The 15,763-nt window shown below is 52.5% G+C and overlaps 2 protein-coding genes and 1 long non-coding RNA gene across 10 annotated transcripts in view; 2 read left to right on the top strand and 1 right to left on the bottom strand.

Annotated features, from left to right (window-relative positions):
- Positions 1-290: 290 nt before the first annotated feature.
- On the top strand, positions 291-10,440 carry TMEM248 (transmembrane protein 248). Of its 8 annotated transcripts, none has more exons than XM_083589027.1 (8): positions 358-545; positions 3,606-3,715; positions 4,459-4,635; positions 5,301-5,586; positions 6,054-6,204; positions 6,778-6,961; positions 7,170-7,313; positions 8,266-10,440. In XM_083589027.1, exons 3-8 carry the CDS (start codon positions 4,477-4,479, stop codon positions 8,284-8,286), a joined length of 945 nt encoding a protein of 314 aa, XP_083445153.1. In that variant the 5' UTR covers positions 358-545; positions 3,606-3,715; positions 4,459-4,476; the 3' UTR covers positions 8,287-10,440. The 8 variants fall into 8 exon arrangements, with proteins under 8 accessions (XP_083445152.1, XP_083445153.1, XP_083445158.1 ...); XM_083589031.1 differs by having other exon boundaries at positions 378-545; positions 4,463-4,635; XM_083589030.1 differs by lacking the exon at positions 358-545 and adding an exon at positions 892-1,036.
- Positions 8,918-13,045, bottom strand: LOC310750773. The gene is made up of 2 exons (XR_014542259.1): positions 12,035-13,045; positions 8,918-11,327 (listed from the first exon to the last, which is right to left on the bottom strand). It is a non-coding gene; the product is annotated as an uncharacterized lncRNA (long non-coding RNA).
- Positions 13,046-13,289: 244 nt separating this feature from the next.
- The window catches only part of LRRC75A (leucine rich repeat containing 75A), a 29,163-nt gene continuing 26,689 nt past the window's right edge, over positions 13,290-15,763 (top strand). Inside the window, exon 1 of the mRNA XM_083588933.1 lies at positions 13,290-14,051. Within this exon, the coding sequence (XP_083445059.1) occupies positions 13,764-14,051 (288 nt within the window). The 5' untranslated portion in view covers positions 13,290-13,763. The remainder of the gene's footprint in view (positions 14,052-15,763) is intronic.

The raw sequence follows: 15,763 nt of genomic DNA on the forward strand, positions 1-15,763 counted from the left end.
AGAAAGAAACCGAGGGAGCTCATCCATCACCACCTCCCCCCCCCCGCGAGTTCTTGGGCGCATCTTGTCTTTTAAGTGCAACGCACTTCTAAGCCAGTGACGGGTTACCTGACCTGAGTCTGACCAGGTGGAGCCACGAGGCAAGAGCCGCCCTTGCTGTGGAAGAGGTCTTTTCTGCGACTGCCCCCCCCTCCCCCGGCTCAATCTTTGCAGAGCGCAGCCGGGTCCCCCCTTGCCCAGAGCCCCAGCCGGCTCCTTTCCCTTCTCTGCTTCCCTCCGGCCCTCCCCGCATTCTTAGCAGGCGCTTCGGAACTCCGTTTGCACTCGGGAAGGGCGGGGCTTGGCCGACGCTGCGCTGACGTCACCCGGATCTTCCCGTTCGCGGGCGGCGGAGGAAGTCTGTCCCCGCTGCGCCGCCGTCGCGCTGCTTCTCCTCCCGGGCGGGGCAGCCGAGGAGGGTCTTCGCGCGGCGGCCGCGGCCGGGAAGCAGCCGGAGGGAGGAGGAAGAGGAAGATGCTGCAGCCCCGGCGCTGAGCCTGCCGCCGGTAAGCTCTGGGCGGGCCCCTGCGCATGTGCAGAGTGCCCCCCCACCGCGGCTAGTGCGTCTCCTTGGGCGGGGCGGGGGATAAGCCCCCCCCAGGTCCCGAGGAAGGGGGACGCTGCCGCTGCCCTCAGGCGGGCGAGGAACCGGGGGGGGGGCCTAAAAGGAGGGATAAGGGAGTGTCCTCCCCCCCCCCCAGCCAGCACACCTACGGGGGGCGCCCATGATCTCCCCTCCATGCCCCTTCCCCCTCCTCGGATTTGGGCCTCCCCCCTCCCTCCCTGCTTGACGGTAGCGTCTGGTCAGGAGGAGGGAAACTTCCGGCAACAGGAGGGGAGGAGCAGCCCTTTGGGTCCGGCCGCCGCCGCCGCCGCCCTGGAGCCTCTCTGCCTTTGCTCCGTGTGCCTTCGCGCGGAAGGGGAGGGGCTAGGGCAGGGCAGGCTTCGGCTTCTGCTCCTTCACTAAAGGCTAGAAGCAGGAGCATCTCCATCCCAGGTGAGGGGAGCACCTGTGGCCGGCGGACGGCGCCCCTCCGGATGCTGCTGGTCTCCAGCCCCCATCCTTCTTATCCTTGCTCTTGGGTCTGGAAGGCAACCGCACCTGGGGGACCAGCAGTAGCAGAGAGGCTCCGTCCGCAGGTGGCTATTCCTGTCCCAGGTGGACGGAACTTGGGGGGGGGGGGGCTTCTGTCTCCCTTCTTCTGCCGTCATGCTTGCTTTTTGCCCAAGGAAAGCAGGGTAGGTGAAGCAGTTGCAGGTATTGTGAGAGGACGCCCACCGCCCCACAACCCTTTTTGCACTGCTTTCCTTGCTTCCCACAGTTGCTGTTGGGATTTGGGTCAGCAGCGGGAGCAGAGACTGCTCCTGTGCAATGCCTGTTGCCAATCTCAAAAGCAGGGAGGGGGAAGGAATTGGCAACTTGCAGCTGAGTCCGGTGCCCTGCAGGGACGCCATGCACGGTGCCTGTGACTGACAGAATGTCTGGGAGCTCGGGAACAGTGGCAGAACCTCTCTGGCATTCACAGCGTATTCCCTCGAGGAAGGCTGGTGGTCCTCAGGTGGACTTGTTGAAGTGCTTCTGACATAAGACACAGGTGGTAAGCAATTGAAGGGAGAGAGCAGGAAGCCTAATAAGGGCAAGGTAAGTGCTCCTCTTGCACAGTTTCTCTGCAACCTGCTTGCCCAGACCTCAGCCTTCCTGCTTGGGAAGCAAATGCTAGGTCAGCTGAATCTGTTGCCAGAGTCAGGCCCAGGAGGACAGAGTTCTGAGGAGGCTGACAGAGAACTCTCCAAGTATTGAGATGATCAACACTGGCCTGCTCCTGTTTTGCCAGGAAAAGGGCCTGTGAGTAATCTCTGCAAGTAATATAGGTTCAAAGGGAGAAAACAGATTTATATATGTATGAAAATTATTATTTCATGAGGCAATAGGTTTATTAGCGTGGAAAAATTGGGAAAGGATGGGAAGTCAAACTTATGTACTAAATATATTGTAGGAGGACTTATATTCTTTCTTTGGATTTTCGTTTTAACAAAACTGACTTACGTAAAATAGGGAAGATATGTATTTGATGTACAGATGCAAGTATGAACAATAAAGCATATTTTTTTAAAAAGGAAAAGGGCCTGTGGCAGCCATGGTTGAGCTCTGGTGCTCCCACCTGCCCAGGGAGGTCCACCTTCCCCCGTGATGGTTTTCGGCCACTGTGCAAATACATCCCTTTCCCAGAACGCCACCTGGCCTTTAGTAGCTCTTCATCTGCTGCTCTTAATGTCTTTGTCAGCTGCTACCTTTAGGGATTTTTAATTGCATTTATGTACAGTCATACCTTGGTTGTTGAATGCCCTGGAACTCGGACGTTTTGGCTCCCAAACACCGCAAACCCAGAACTGATTGTTCCGGTTTGCAAACATTCTTTTGGAACCTGAACGTCCGACGGGGCTTCCGCAGCCAATGAGAAGCCGCAATTTGGTTTTCGAACGTTTTGGAAGTTGAACGGACTTCTGGAACGGATTCCATTGGACTTCTGAGGTACGACTATTCCTCCTTTGTGAGCCACCTTCAACTTTTGCAGGAAAGTTGGATAATTTTTTTATAAAACAAGTTAAGAATCCCCCACTGATGGAGGAAACGTCTGTCTGGGCATCACCTTAAACACCTGGATGTATTCCAAGTGGCAGCTGATCCCGCCAAGTTTGCTTCCGTGCTTCAGAGACAGCCGGGCTCTTGAACTGATCTTTCCTGTTCTACAAGGCTTGGATCTTCATCCTGTGCTGTTTACCTTTGGGTAATGTTTGACAGTGTGGGGTGGTGGTGTTTTTCTCTCATTTTTCAACCGAAGGACACAAAGTGTTCCCTGCAGGTTAAATTGGTACACCTGGGCAAGTGGCTCTGCATTTTAACCAGGGACTATCCAGTGTGTGTGTGAAGAGGAAAAGCAGCAGAGGAAGAGAAGTGGACTTCTCACCACAAACTCACAAATGTGTGTTGCTCATTTACATGCATATATCATTGGTGAGGTTACGTGTTGCTCTGAGAGCACAAAGATTTTTCAAAGTGGTGTTTGCCTCCTGCCTTTGAATGGTCTACTGAACATAAACACCATTTCTCTCTCTGGTTGGGTTGCTGGTTCACTTGGGGGGCTCCCCCCTTTTTAATTTAGGCTTGAGCTGCAAATAGCTTGCTGGGGTAGGGAGCTGTCACCTTGGACCATATGGCTATTCATTAGCTATGGAAAACTTCCCTGAAATTACCTTTAATTTTGATGAAGTATAGGTAACTGCAGCTCCTGCACCAGAGTCCCAGCCCTGACGGCATGGAGGGACAACTTCTTTCTGCTGTCTGCTTTTGGTTTTTTGTTGGTTTTTTTAAAACAAACTTCCTGAATGTCAGTCTTGATACAGGGGAAAGATTTGTTTATGAGGAAACAGAATTCAAATCCAAGTTTTAGGAGACCTGGCATTTGTGAAGCAAATAATGACAGTTAATAAGATGGCTTTCTTCTGGTTCTGCTTGTTTTGATTCCCACTCTTGCAAACAAGGGGCTCCTTGACGTCTCTCCTAGGCCTTCTCATCAGTCACCATGAACTGCTGACCTGGTAACAAGACCCTGGGAGGCTGCTGAGGGTCTCTCTCTGGCCACACCCAAGTGCAAGAGAAGGGCATGAGGCAGAGGTGAGGGGGCTGAGCTCGCAGGGCCACCTGGAGAACAAAAGCACCTGACTCAGGCAATGCGGAAGCAGGGAGGCCCAAGGCCTCACTTGCCTAGGAAGTGCATGAGCCAGCCAGTGCTTGGGCCTGGGGGTGGTGGGTTCGAGGTGAAGACATGGTGGTATCCGGATGCCACAAAATAATACAATCCAGTGTTTCTCAGCAGAGGTGGAAATAAAACAAAACAGGTTGCCCATCCTGTGTTCTTGAAATGGGACTTTTGCTCTTGAAACTAGAGCCCCTGAATTTGAATTTCGTGATGGCTTGGGGAACTAGCAAGCCATCCAGCGCCTTTCTTGAGGCTGTGTGTGTGTGTGTGCAGGGGGTGTGATCAAAAAGAACAGGCAGAAGCCTCTTGGAATTCTTCTCCCTAAGGACCTTCCAGAATAATTGCAGCTTCATGTTGGGGAAGAATAACCTATCCCTCTATCTGCATAAATGAAATGGGGTGAATGCGAGGGGGTCACGGGGTGCTACTTCTCCTTCTGTTTGCGTCCCTTGCAGACAAGGTACTGACAAAAAGCCTTTGCTCTGGCAGAGTCTCACTGCTTCTCCGTTTATCCTGAAGCATTTGCAATTGTGTGCTTTGTTATCATTGGATTAATCCGCGGGACGAGTTCTGGGCCATTCAGAGTAATCAGGCCTTTGGGGTTCCTGGCAGTGAGTGTGGTGCCCTCTCTCCAGTTTGCGGTTTCCCTGTTTTCCAGGTAGGCCTGACCAGAATAATGTTCAACATAAACCCTCTGGAGAACCTCAAGGTCTACATCAGCAGCCGCCCACCCCTGGTGGTGTTCATGATCAGTGTCAGTGCCATGGCCATCGCCTTCCTGACTCTGGGCTATTTCTTCAAAATCAAGGAGATCAAGTCGCCTGAAATGACAGAGGTAGATCACAAAGCATTGTCTGAATTTTCACACCCCAAGGGTGGATGTGCTCCGGAGGTTTGGCCCTTTGGGCCGGAGAGAAATACCACCACATGGACAGGAATGAATTTACTGCCTTATGAGACAGGAGCTTGGTTTCTGGGGGGATGGAGCCAAAAGATGGCTTGTCTCTGCCCAAAGACTCTGGGCTGCCTGGGTCAGGGGAGTGAGGGGTCCAAAGGCTTAAGGCAGATTTCATTTTGATAAGACAATTCAGGTGCTTCCGTTCTGCAGCCACCCTCCTGGGACCACAAATGGGCATTGACCATTCAGGTTTGAAATGATAAGAATGGGGAAGGCCCACAAACGTGACAGTTGTTGTTTCATTGCATGTCTGTCTGCTGTAGAATTGTGGGAGGGAGGTTAGATCTCTTCTGTTTTCTTCTGGGACATTCTGCCTCATAAAAGATGATAGGATACTTGTGAAATTTGAGCCCCCTTTTGATTCCCTAACCAGCTGAATCAGAAATGCAGGATTTCACTGTGATTTAACTGACTTGATCACATTCAGAGGTTAGTTTTGTGTTGGGTTTGGCTCCCTGGAGCTGGTCTTAACAAAGAGTGTTTGGCGCTGATGTGGTGAGGGTGAGAGCCAGAGGGGCACTCAAGACCCGTTTGTCTTTAAGGACTGGAATACTTTCCTTCTGCGGTTCAACGACCTCGACTTCTGCATTTCGGAGAATGAAACGCTAAAGCACCTCATAAATGACACCACGACCCCAGAAAGTGCCATGACCAGCAGTCAGGCCCGTCCTTCCACACCGTCGCCACAGACGCTCGAGGATTCTGGTCCAATCAACACCTCGGTTGCCATCACCCTGACACTGGACCCCCTTAAGCCCTTTGGGGGCTTCTCACGGAATGTCACGCACTTGAGCTCCACCATTTTCGGACACCAAATTGGACTCTCAGGTACAACATATAACAGGACTCACAGCTGGATTCATGCTGAGCCCTGTGGGAGATTGCCAAAGGAGCAGAAACATAGTCCACATGCCCCTCTGCTAATACAGCACCATGTGTGTCTGTGGCACTTTACAAGGGAGTGCCCAGGGTGGGGGGTGGGGCATGCATTCCAAAAACAGACACAGGGAAATGTTGGAGAATTAAGCTGGGAGGGAAGGGGGAAGTATTTGCAGTTATTTCAGTTATGTGTACTTCAGCTTAGACATGACTAATTTGGGCCCACTAATTTCAGTGGGTCTGCTCTTGAGTATTGCGCTCTGCTTCAAATGAACCCTGAGCTGGCCGGAGCAAAGCTTCTTTGCAGTTCTTTGCAGCTGCAGCTTTCCCCTTGATTATTGCTTATTGAGCATAACCTGCTTCTACTTTGAACCTAATTCAATGTTTTTCTTTTCTCATCCCCCCTCCCCCCAAAGGCAGAGAAGCACATGAGGAGATCAACATCACCTTCACGCTGCCGGCTGCCTGGAATTCGGATGACTGCGTCTTGCACGGCCACTGTGACCAGGCTGTCTTCACAACCTGCATGACCGTCACGGCTGCCGCTGGGGTCTTCCCTGTCACAGTGTAAGCTGCTGCTTAATTCCTTCGGGTTTGCCTCTGAGACCCTGAGACAGTTCAAGAGGTGGCTTTCCTTGAGGGTTATTCATATGCTTCTTCATATTTTAAAAACTTTTAATTGGCTTTTTGATACATATATTTCGAGAAGCAGCAAGCAGAGGCTGTAGTTTATCCACATACAGATTGGGCCCCCTTCCCAAAAATGAATGAGTGGGACTTGAGCTGAGGGGAGCAATCTTGCTAAACAACCCACGGAATATTTTTCTCTTCAATTTGCCCATGGTTGATTGAGTGCCTTTGGGCGCGCGCAGCTGCATGGAAGGGCTGCCCCACACCCTTGCATGGTAAATGGGTTGCTGGTGCCGGAGGTGGGGTGGGGTGGAGGCAGAGCCAGTTTACAAAGTGGGGCAGGAGCTCAAAGAGAGGGGCTTGAGAACGGGCAGCATGGGGAATCAATCCATCAAGGTGTTAGAGGGGTGTGGAATGCTTAGCTACCTTAGTGTGGCAGAGTTGCGTCTCAAGCCAGCTTTGTGCTGTGCTTTGACCAACCCAGCTCACCCTTGTCTCTTCGCTCCTCAGCCAGCCGCCGCACTGTGTGCCAGAGACATACATCAACGCAACCTTCTGGTACAAGATCTTCACCACTGCGAGGGATTCAAACACCAAATATGCCCAAGACTACAACCCTTTCTGGTGTTACAAAGGAGCTGTTGGCAAAGTCTACCACGCGTTGAATCCCAAACTGACGGTTATTGTCCCGGATGTAAGTGATGCGGTTACAGTGAATGGATCAATGTGCTCAGATTCTGCAACTGTACATGTGGCGGGGAGCTGGGGTGGGATCCACTGTGTACAAAACACAGTCTCGGGGATGCTTCCCTCCCTGCCCCCATCCTTGGTGGAAACTGCATGTAGAGTTCCTGCAGCCTCAGAAAAATCTCAGCCCTCCCCCTCTTCTTCCCTTTGTGCAGGACGACCGCTCCCTCATCAACCTGCATTTAATGCACACTAGCTACTTCCTCTTTGTGATGGTCATCACTATGTTCTGCTATGCAGTCATCAAAGGCAGACCCAGCAAACTGCGGCAAAGCAACTCAGAGTTCTGTCCTGAAAAGGTAGGTGGGCAAGGAGCCCTTGAGTGCCCATGTAATGGGATCTTGTTGCCTCAATTGACTGGGCGGCTTGTGTGCAGCTGCCCCAGAGTCAGGCAGGCATGTGCGGCTGCTCTTCTGGTCAATGGCTCAGACAGGGGGAGGGAGTCTCCGAGACGGTCTCCTTTGTGACATGGGCTGCGAGACAGAACCTTGCCTGAAACCCTGGAGAGCCCATCTGCTTAAGAGACAGCACTGAGCTGGGTAGACTCCTGGCCTGCCAGGCTGCTCCGTCTGCCCCAGCCACTCCACGTTACTCATGCCAGCCTGGTAAATTAGCCCCAAGAGTATTAGTGTACATAATGTTCTACCAGCCACCTCCACCTCCTCCTTCATAGAAGGTTCTGGTGGAGGAGGATAGGCAGAGTGCTCCATCCCTCCTTTGCCTTCAGAGTACAAAGCAGGCTGTGGGCTGGCAGAGTGGAAGCCAAGAGCGCTCCTCTCTTTCTGCCCACTTGGTACTGATGTGTAGCCTTCAGGAAGAGGATTTTTAACTCCTGCAAATCCTGTGTGAAAGCCCAGCAGAGGAGGACTTGTCTCTCGACTATCAGCCCGCTTGCTGTCTTTGCTGGCCTTTGCACCCTGCATGTCCAGCACCGAAACGCAGTGGGCTGGATTGCTATGACTTCGCCCAGCCCCCACACTCAGGGAAGGAAGGAAAGAAAGGGGCTTCTTTTCCTCCACAGCCAGTACAGAAACCAAGCAGGTTTGTAGAGGCAGGAGCAAAGTGTGACCAGCCCCTGCTGCACCATCCTGCTCACTTTCCTGGGTGGAGCTCAGTGAAGAGCTCAATGCACTTGTGTGCAGTTTCTAATTCCCACCCAGGCCCCACTTCCTAGTTCTGCCCTGACACTGTACCAGCTTCCACGATGGGTAGCTCAACCCCCCCTTTCTTTCTTGACTTCTCCTCCTCCAGGTTGCTTTCTCAGAAGCGTGACCCCCTGCCTCCTTTCTCCAAAAGTGACAGTGTCTGCTGCAACCATCGCCTGCCGAACCCAGAACTAGACCCTGGTTCGTTATGAATTAATTATCTTCTGACGTTGGGTTATTCCAACCAAAGACGTTTTAAGTGCCTGTAACGGTTATTTATAGGAGGCGGAGTCTACTTGGAATAAGTTAAGCCGATACAGCCCTGGGCTGTGGGGAGCCTCTTTGCCTGTTCGTGGCAGGCTGTTTTGTGAAGGAGCCAGAGACATTTCTGTGTGTGTCTGTCTTGCTGCAGTGGGACAGTCCGGATGCCTTTTGCAAGTGTCTCAGAAAAAGCACCTTATTTTCCCCCATGGTCTGTCCAGTGTGTTTGAGGCAGGGCACACCTCTCTGCTACTGTACTGCAGCTCTAAAGCCACTGAGTCAATGTGTTTGTTCCTCTTTCTTCCCAATTCTTCCCTGCTTGCAGAAAGATACCAACATTTCTAGATTTCTTTAAAAACAAGACAAAAAACCCCCCACCTGGCATATTCATATTTTAATACTGGCTGTAGTTAGGAAAGATGGCGTACTTGTAATTTTAGTTTAAGGAAAGCAAGAGAAGCATCTTCCACTTTGCACTCTGGGTTTGTTTGTTTAAGTGTTGCTAATTTTTTAAGCCAACACAGGCAGAATCTCCATTGTTGCCATGCTGGACCTCAAATCAGGCTTCTGCTGCTGCTGCAGTGCACCCCCTTTAATGCAGATAAGTGACATGCTACAGAATTCCTGGGATTGCACCATTCCAGACAGTATGGTCAGGGTGTATGAGAGAAAGATTAGTTTGCTGAACCTGTGTCACCACCTTCCAGTCTGTAGAAAACTAGAATTTTGAGGCAAGATTCAAGGCTGGCTGCCTCTCTTGACATGCTTGCTTTTTTAGGTGCAGGTATTTTTTATCTTCTTAATGTGGGAAGGTATCTGAGTGCCTTGTCTGGAATGATGCAGTTTCATTATCTTCATGTGTAGGTCAGCTCTTGCTCTTCAGACTGGGAACTTCTGCTGGGGTTTGTTTGGGGGGGGGGTCCCTGATGGTGAAAGGAAGTGGCAGCCAGCATTGGGGCAAGCTGCCCCCTGGGTCCAGGCCTGGTGTTTGCCATGCCTTTTGTCTGCGGGGAGAGATGCTGAGGGCCAGTTTGTGCTGCGAAGGGATGTTGTCCAGGCGGGTACAACTCCGGACTCACTCGTTGGAGTGGATTCCTAGTTTGCACTTCCAGTTTCACTCTTTAAGAATGTAGAGAGTTCTAGGACATCGCACCCTCCCCCTGCTCTGGTTGCCTTAACGGCCCCCCCTTCAGCTTCCCTCTCACGTGGCAGCCGCGGCATCTTTCCATATCAAAGCAACCCTGTTTCTTCCCCCACGATAGTTTTGAGAATGGCTTTTTAGCGTTTGCACAGAAGGACGCGATGTATGGCTTTGTTTTCGTTGGGAAGAGTTCCTTCGTCTGTTCATTTGCTTGCTTGGTGTCTTGTCACGTCTCCAAGATATGGGGATGATCTCCAGAGACCTTCGGGGTCTAGGATTGGTCAAGGAGTCTGGTAGTGGATTCAAAAAAATAAAAATGCATCCTCTTCAAATTAAAATCCCAACCAAACAGAAGTTTTAAATGGAAAATAGATGGTGGGCTTCAGAAGAAGAATGTTGTTTCTCTTAACTTTTGCTTTTATGGTCCGTTCTAGACCATTGTAGTTAGTGGTTCAGAGCTGATCTGCAAGGAGGAGGAGGAAGGGCTGGTGGTGGGCATGTAGAAGTCAGACACTTCCAGGCAGGAGGGTACAAGTGGAATGTGACAGTGGCTGTTCGGATCATATTGATCTTGCCTCTTTTCTTTTTCATTTTCACTATTACTTGAATCAGTTTTGATTCTGTTTGTTTCCTTGTTAGAAACCTGCCATTCCAATTTGCTTCTCTGGCATGATATGAAGGTTTGTAATTTCCCTATTCTCCCCCCACCCACCTACAGCTTCCTCTGCAGGAGATGTTGTAGAGTTAAGGTGGCATTTGACTTACCTTTGGGCTTGGTGGTCAGTAACTGATTTGTTAATGACATTTCTCTCCTAGGTTAATTTTTTGTGTTTGTAAGATGTGGATATTGCTTTGCAAAATAAAAGTTTATTACTATCATTCAGTTCCCTTGAGAGTGTTTTGTTTCTGGAAGCACCTTACACCCAGTGTGAGACTTTCCTCCATGAATTTGTCTCGTCCTCTTTTAAAGCCACCGCAAACTATCTACAGTTAGGGTTGAGCAGTTAAGGTGGCCAACAATACCAAATTGTTCAGGGTCGTTAAACAAAAAGGGCCTCTCTAAACCCAGGGAATGGGCAGTAAAATGGCAAATGCAATTCAGTATAAACAAGTTAAAGTGATGCATGTTGGGGCACAAAAATCTCATTTCACATATATTCTCATGGGGTCTGACCTGGCCAAGGAGAAGACTTTGGGTTTGTAGCAGCTAGCTCAATGAAGATGTCAACCCCATGTGGAGCAACTGTTTTTTGTTTTTGTTTTTTAAAAAAGAGGCAGATTCCTTACTAGGCATCATTAGGAATGGAAAGGGAAGAAAAACTGTCAATATCTCAATGCCATTACAGTCGTACCTTGGAAGCCGAACTCCTTGGCTCCTGAACAAACAGGACTCCAGAACACTCAAACCTGGAAATGAGTGTTCCAATTTTTGGATGATTTTTGGAAGCTGAATGTCCGACGTGGCTTCTGGTTGGCTGCAGGACGCTACTGCAGCCAATCAGAAGCCGCGCTTTGGTTTTTGAATGGTTCCGGGAGTCAAACGGACTCTCAGAACGCATTCTGTTCGTAAACCAAGATACCACTGTATTCAAAACTATGGTGTGATAGTGTTTGGAGTGCTGAATACAGTTGTGGTCACCTTACCTCAAAAAGGATATTGTAGAGAGTTGGAAAAGGGCAGCTAGAATGATCACAGGGCAACTCTCCTATGTGGAACTTCTGCCTTCTATGGGGCCAGGATCTGGAGCTGTGTACCAGCATCTGAGCTTCAAATGGACGATAAGAAAAAATCATCAATGAGATCCAAACCATATGGGCTTTTCAGTTGCCAGCAGCCAAGAGGCAACAGTCCAGTGGGTGGTACCCAGAGAACCAGGTCGGTGATTCTGGAAGGGAGTTCCTGGTTGAGTCACAAAGCCACCTTGAGGGCTTCCACTGCCTAGCATTTTGGTCCTGAGGTAGCACCATCTCACCCTGTTTTTACCACCCCAAGTTGCCAATCCAGATGCTGGGGCAATGTGGAGAGAGCCCAAACTGGCTTCTGTGAAATTGACCTTGGACCTCACCATTTATGTGTCAGGAAGCCGTCACTAGATGGCGACAGGATCCCCTTTGAGGTAACTGGAATGGGTGAGTTTGGTCCAAGAGCAAGCAGGAATATTCATGCCTATGTTTCCTGTGACAACACTTTGGCTTGCCAGTTGATGCAGTTGCAGTTCTTGCTACATAACAGGCACCTGAAAATAAATACCCCCCCCTCCTAAAAGACTTAATACCCAAGGGACAGAAAGCAGAGAGGGCTTCCTACAACCCATCTGGTATTTTTAAAGTTGATATTCAGAGGCCAAAATCTACAATAAATAGAACCTCAGGGAGTTGCCTGCTTTTATGCTCACTAAAAATAGTGCTAAGGCGGCTTTGCAAAACATCTTTCCTGGCAAATAAAAAATAAAAATAGAGGGAACCTACTTACTTAAAGTGCTCTTGAGCCAGACTTTCTGAAGCCCAAATGTATTCAGGGAGGAAACTTTACTAGTGTGGGAGAGTTTTTGTCTGTTTCTGAAGAAGGGCTGCATCTTCCACACCACACAGGCTGCTGCTCCAGGCTCAACCCCTTGCTTCTTAATGCCACACTTGCCTCTTTCTTTCACAGTTATGTTGAAGGAGATGCAGAGCTGAGTTACAGCTGGGTATATTCTGTGGCAGAAGAGCAGCATTTGGGGCCATACCTTAAACGCCAGCCTGTGGAGAACTCCTGCTGCCAATCAGTGTAGACCTAATGGCCTGAGGCAGTAAAAGGCAGCTTCCTATGTTCCTCCGATGTATGAATCCATCCACTGCACCAACTTAGCAAATGAATTGCCACCGAATGAATTTCCACACAGAACGATCCAGCTGGCTTGTGGTGTCTGGTTTGGGGGGCGTGGCAAGCTGTTCATTAGTGGATCCACTGCCCGCTGGCAAAAGCCCCCGATGAATTCTGCTTTCCAGGCTTGGATGGGTTGAGCATTTCGAAGGCGGCTCTGCAGTGCAGCTTTGCTGACGGCTCCAGATCCCATCAGCGCGGGCCAGCACAGCGGGATGGGAACTGTAGTTTTAACAGCGCCCCGAGGTCGCCAGGTCGCAATCCGGGGCTGAGCCGCGCTCCTCAGTCCCAAACGCTTCGCGGGAAGCAAACCACCCCGGCGCGGGAAGCCACACGCGGGATGTGGGGAGAGGAGACGTGGCTCCTCCTCGTCTCTGAGGTGCTCCGGGCAGGAGAGGAGAGGCGCTCGGGACCCCGGGCCTCACAGCAGCCCCCTCCCCCTGGCCAGGTGTCGCGAAGGCGGGCTCCTTGGCCAGCTCCGGTCCCGCGGCTCTTCGGGGGCCAGTGTCAAGGGGGAGCCCCGGGAGGCGCCGCCTCACCTGAGTTGGGGCGTGCCTGGGTCTTGCATGGGGAGGCGTCTTCCACGCCCGCGTGTGTGTGTGTGTGTGTGTGTGTGTTGCCACTGAAGCACCCGGCTCCAGTCGTGGCGAGGCCTCCATTGAACTGTTCGTGAAGAGGACGGGCGGGGGAGCCAGAGGGGCTGCTTCTCCGTGGCGCGCGCGCTCTGCACGTCCTCAGATGCGCGCTCGTCACGTGCAGCCCGGTCGAGCAGGGCGAGGCGGCGGCGGCTGTGCCTCTTCCCCCCCGCCGTCGGCAGGAGGAGCCAGGAGGAGGCCGGGCGGTCCCCCTCTCTCTCTCTCTCTCTCTCTCAGGCAGACACAAGGCCGCCGCCGGTCGGGGAGAGGCGGGCTCCGCCCCGCCTGAGCAGCTCCAGACGGAGGGAGGCGGCGGCGGCGGCAACAGCAGCAGCCAGAGCCTCGCTCGCTCGCCGGGGACACTCGGCGGGCACGTCTCGGTCTCCTCCTCCGTCGCTGGCGGCTCCTCCTTCCCTCCCTCCCTCTTCGGTCTGCCGTGCAACAGTTTTCCCGAAGTTGCCAGAGGGCGGGGAAGGGAGGCGGTTGCGGGAGCCGGAGGGGGCACTTGCTGGGCGCGCAGGAGATGCCCGGAGAAGGCTCTGCCGTCGTAGCTGCTGCTTCCCCCTCCTCCTCTTCGCCTCCGCGGTGTTTCCTGGGCCGGCGGCTGCCCCGCGCTTCGACAGCAGCGCCTGCTCCTCGTGGGCCGGAGCCTGCGATGTCCCGTTGAAGGCCGGCCGGCCGGCGGCTGGGCACCATCCAGCATGGGCGCCAAGCAGACCAAGGGTTGCCCGCTGCCCGGCAGCCCCCAGGCCGCCGCCTCGGCCGCCCGCCGGAGGATGCTGCCGTCGCCCCGGGAGCGCGGCGACTTCCTGGCCTCCCTCGTCGTGCGATCCGGAGAAAAGTTTGGCAAGGGGGGCGGTGGCGGAGGGGGCGGCGGCGGCGGCCTCCCCCCGTATCACCGCCGGATCGGCCTTATCCAGGACATGCTGGGGATGGTCAAGCAAGGCAAGCAGGAGGAGGCCACCGACCTGCTCAAGCACCTGCGCCAGGTAAGAGGGATGGGGGTCGGGCGACCGAAGCGCCCTCCTCCGGGAAGCTTCGGCTTCGCAGCCCCCACGTGCCCGGGGAGGCGGAACTGGGGGGCACATAGAAGCTCCGCTTCTCCCTCTCCCTGCCCCTTAATGGAATGGAAGCCAACCTCCCCCCACCTCCCACCCCACTTGTCTGTCCAGGAGGGTCGCGATCAGAGCCGAGGGCAAGCGGGCGAGTTTCGCCTGGTTCGTGGAAGGTTCGCTGGTCTTGGAAGGGAAATTGTTGGTCTGATGGGTTTGGTGATTCCTCTGGAGCCTCCTCAGGGCAGAGCCTTCCTGGGGGGGGGGGGTTGCCTGACCACGAATGAGGAAGAAGGGGGTTACCCCAGGAGGAACGTCTTGGCTCTCCTTGGGGGCCTTTCCAAGACCCACGGATGCTTTTAAGCATAGTATATCCTAACGCTTAGCATATGATCTGATCTGGACAAAAGGGGCAATGCTGCTCCTGGCAGGTGTCATACAACAGAGGGTTGGGATTGGCTTGTGTCTTGGCCCCAGTTACCAGCCTTTCTTGGGCTTGTGGACTCTTGTCCCTTAACCTGCACTTCTGGTTAAGGGCTTTGGTGCTCCCTTGAATTATGCCTTGGAAGCCTCCATCCCCCTTAAATGAGCTCTGGGATGGGAGGCTCCTCCTATAGGCTCTGCTCCAGCAAGGGGGAAATTTATGGCTGCCAGGCCACTTCAGCCAACTCATTTCTCACATCTGACATCTTGTAGGACACGCAGGTAAAAACTTGGCTTAGCTGAAAAGGTGTTTGGAGGTAGCTTCCAGATGGAAACCCTTTGCAAAGCACTCTGCAAGACCCCTGCGGACAAAAAGGTCACCTGACATCATTGTGCTGTCACACGAGCAACTCCACCCACCTGTCAAATTTGGTCCCTGAATATAATGATTTGGCCTGCGTTTTTCTCCCTCCCCCCAACACGAAGCATGTTGTAAACAAGGAGAATTTGTGCACCAGGGCCGTCTGTGCCTGACACCTGACTTGGAGGGTGGCCTTGAGCTTGTTTAATGACTTCCTGTTTAGTGATTTCCACTTCTGCAAATTGTGGACAGAGATGGCTGTCCCACTCTCTCCTGAATTGGACTTGTTTACGTGTCCTTCCTGGTTTGAGGAAACAAAACTGCCAAGTGGTGTGAAAACCGGTGTGAGACTGAAAGTGGGCGAAGTGCCATGGCAAGCGAGTCCGCACCAGGCCCTTGTTGACAGGCTCTGCCAAGGGAAGCTGCTGCTGCTGCAGCCTCAGATTCACAGCCAGGCTCCAGTTTCTGCTGCGTGAGATTTCATCTTCTTTTCCACAGAGAGATCTGAGTGGGATTCTCCTCTTCTCTCTTCCTCTCTGAGGAGCCATTTCACAGAAGCTGAAGCCCGAGCAGAGCCATGCTGAATCCTGAAGGGGAGAGTCTTTCGCCACCCCTTGGAGCCCCCATTCCTCTTGCTGGGAATGGGGGCTCCAAGGGGGAATTATCTGAATGAAGTTGGGAGCTTCCCTTCTGGCTCTTCCGTTGAGATAGGGGCAGGATGTAGAGTTTTGATAGGCAGCAGAGGAGGCTTCTTAATTCAAGAACATACCGTATTTTTTGCTCTATAAGACGCACCAGGCCACAAGACGCACCTAGTTTTTGGAGGAGGAAAACAAGAAAAAAAAATATTCTGAATCTCAGAAGC

This window comes from Podarcis filfolensis (genome assembly GCF_964270895.1).
Source record: "Podarcis filfolensis genome assembly, chromosome: 15".
In the NCBI taxonomy this organism is placed as follows: Eukaryota; Metazoa; Chordata; class Lepidosauria; order Squamata; family Lacertidae; genus Podarcis; species Podarcis filfolensis.

What these genes read in the sequence shown, in the direction of transcription:
- TMEM248 (XM_083589026.1), top strand. Translation starts at nt 4,477, where the DNA reads ATGTTCAACATAAACCCTCTGGAGAACCTCAAGGTCTACATCAGCAGC. An exon ending in GGGGTCTTCCCTGTCACAGT is followed by an intron (nt 6,205 to 6,777) that starts GTAAGCTGCTGC and finishes TTCGCTCCTCAG; the next exon opens with CCAGCCGCCGCACTGTGTGC. An exon ending in TGACGGTTATTGTCCCGGAT is followed by an intron (nt 6,962 to 7,169) that starts GTAAGTGATGCG and finishes CCCTTTGTGCAG; the next exon opens with GACGACCGCTCCCTCATCAA.